The sequence below is a fragment of the Engraulis encrasicolus genome, chromosome 20, assembly GCF_034702125.1.
Source record: "Engraulis encrasicolus isolate BLACKSEA-1 chromosome 20, IST_EnEncr_1.0, whole genome shotgun sequence".
In the NCBI taxonomy this organism is placed as follows: Eukaryota; Metazoa; Chordata; class Actinopteri; order Clupeiformes; family Engraulidae; genus Engraulis; species Engraulis encrasicolus.
Window position 1 is genome coordinate 11,790,253 of NC_085876.1, and position 2,500 is coordinate 11,792,752.

At 45.7% G+C, this 2,500-nt stretch overlaps 1 protein-coding gene across 1 annotated transcript in view; it reads right to left on the reverse strand.

Moving 5' to 3' along the window:
* thsd7aa (thrombospondin, type I, domain containing 7Aa) overlaps nucleotides 1-2,500 on the reverse strand; it is a 158,078-nt gene that overhangs the window by 52,277 nt on the left and 103,301 nt on the right. The window contains exons 13-14 of the mRNA XM_063186152.1: nucleotides 2,201-2,304; nucleotides 879-1,073 (exon numbers count right to left, since the gene is read on the reverse strand). Of these exons, the coding sequence (XP_063042222.1) occupies nucleotides 879-1,073; nucleotides 2,201-2,304 (299 nt within the window). The remainder of the gene's footprint in view (nucleotides 1-878; nucleotides 1,074-2,200; nucleotides 2,305-2,500) is intronic.

A 2,500-nucleotide genomic window follows, 5' to 3' on the forward strand; every position in this document is an offset into this window, starting at 1 on the left:
AAGTTGTTCATCACCTTTTCTAGCTCCCTCTTGGTAGTCCTGGCTGTCTCAAACCCTATTCCCTTCAAACTCTATTCCCTTCTGTTGCTGGGCAGTCATGGGTAAAAGGTTGCTGGTTCGACTCCTAACCCACCAGGTTGGTGGGGAGAGAAATTAGCCAGTGGTCCTCCCTCATCCTCCTCCATGACTGAGGTGGCCTGAGCATGGTAAAGTCCCGCCGCACTACTCCCTTTCGGGCGCCATTGGGGGCTGCCCCCTTGCACGGGTGAGGCGCAAGTGCAGTATGCACTTGTGTGCTGTAGAGTGTTGTGTCATAATGACAATGGGAGTTGGACTTTTCCAGGTGGGCTTTCACTTCACTTCTCCAATGTTTTGTTCTTGTCTTACTCTTCATCTTTCTCACTTTCTACAACGCATTGCTGTCAGCATCAGTATTAGTGGAAGGAAATGATAAAGGTCCACAACACTGTTCTATGCTCCCAAAATAAAATTTAAATGCCATTAAACTTTATTTCGGAGCAGTAGAACTGTGTTGCAGACCTTCATCATTCCCTTCCAGTGATCTTCTGTTTGGTCCAGCACCTGTGCTACTGATGTGCGTGCATTCTCTGACGTCTAGCATCAGTAGCTTCTAGCAGTGGTATCAGCAGAGTGAATAACTTATCACTTTATTGGTATTGAACCATCACTGTTACTCGTCCTGCCATGCACTTTGATGTCAGTCTGTAAACGTCAGTCCCATGTATTTCTATGTCTCTTATGGTATAAGAGAGAAAACGTATTTTAAATTTCCTAATGACCTGTGCATATGAAGAAACTGTCAATAAAAGCTGACTTGACTTGACTTGAATACAATAAATGTATGTATCACTACTTACCGACGAGAGCCCTCTTGCGGGTCCTGACCCCGACACAGTCGGCCTGACAGGTGGAGAACTTGGACCAGTGCGTGAGCTGGCAGTCGTCTTGGCATGGCAGCTGGCAGGACTGGGTGAGGGCGGGCATGGGGCTGGCACTCTTCAAACACAGCTCCGCGTCCACCAGGCCACCATCTTGTTTACGGCACGACACCGCTACAACGACAATCAATATAGTTTGATTAGATGCATTCATCGGTCAAAAGGAACGACTGTTCCTGCTACTTGGAAGGATGGCCAAGGATGGAAGCATTTCTCAAAGTCAAGTCATTTTGTAGAAACATGGGATATTTCATTTATTTATGATGTACAAGTTAATCTTATATAACAATCCATTTAAATAACACTATGTATCAAATCGTCCAAATTAATTCTGTTTCAATACTGTTACACAAGACCAAATTACATTATAGAAATGTTTCTAAAGTTAAATGAGGCAGATTGTATGTATATCACTGAAACATATGTTAATGTGGAATCACTTGACAGATGGAGACAGCATAGCACTGCCTAAATAGATATAACAGATCAACCTGTACACACACACACACACACACACACACACACACACACACACACACACACACACACACACACACACACACACACACACACACACACACACACACACACACACACACACACACACACACACACACACACACACACACACACACACACACACACGCACACAGTCCCAAAAAGTGTTCTCACACACATACTAAATGCGTATGGATGCCCACACACTTAGGTGTCATCACACTACCAAGGATGACATCATTGACTGTGAGAGGAAGGCAAATGCCGACAGGGTGAAAATTCAGTGTTATATTCACTTTATGGTTGTGAAAGAAGCACACACAGAGACACTTACAGAGACATGCACAGACAGACACACACACACACACACACACACACACACACACACACACACACACACACACACACACACACACACACACACACACACACACACACACACACACACACACACACACACAACCACAGACACAGAGATTCCAAATTAAACTGACTGTGAAATTGAGGGCTAAAGGAAGAGATGAGAATGAGAAAAAGAAAAGCAAAATGCATGTGTGCGTGCTTACATGTCTGCACTGTGTGTGTGTGTGTGTGTGTGTGTGTGTGTGTGTGTGTGTGTGTGTGTGCGTGAGAGAGGAGAGGATAATTAGTGTTCGTGCGTGCGTGCGTGTGTGTGTGTGTGTGTGTGTGTGTGTGTGTGTGTGTGTGTGTGTGTGTGTGTGTGTGTGTGTGTGTGTGTGTACCTCGTGCTTGTAGTCCAGGTCCACAGGTCTCCAGTGCTCCAGGCGTTTCTTGCCTGACTGACCAGGGCACCAGCTGACAGCGCCGCCATTTATGGGTCTTCCACCTGCAGAGTTGGGATTGTACGTCTGATCAGCACATATTTGAAAAAAATATGAACAAATACACACTGGGGCACAGCAGCAACTTCTGCTCCTTGTCTGCAGCTAGTTAAGTTGGACAACGTGTGGGCCCCCCCACACAAACTTGGGTCCCTGGTGACTCTGGTTGTTAATCTGTCTGACTGCTTCTGTAAAATAGAG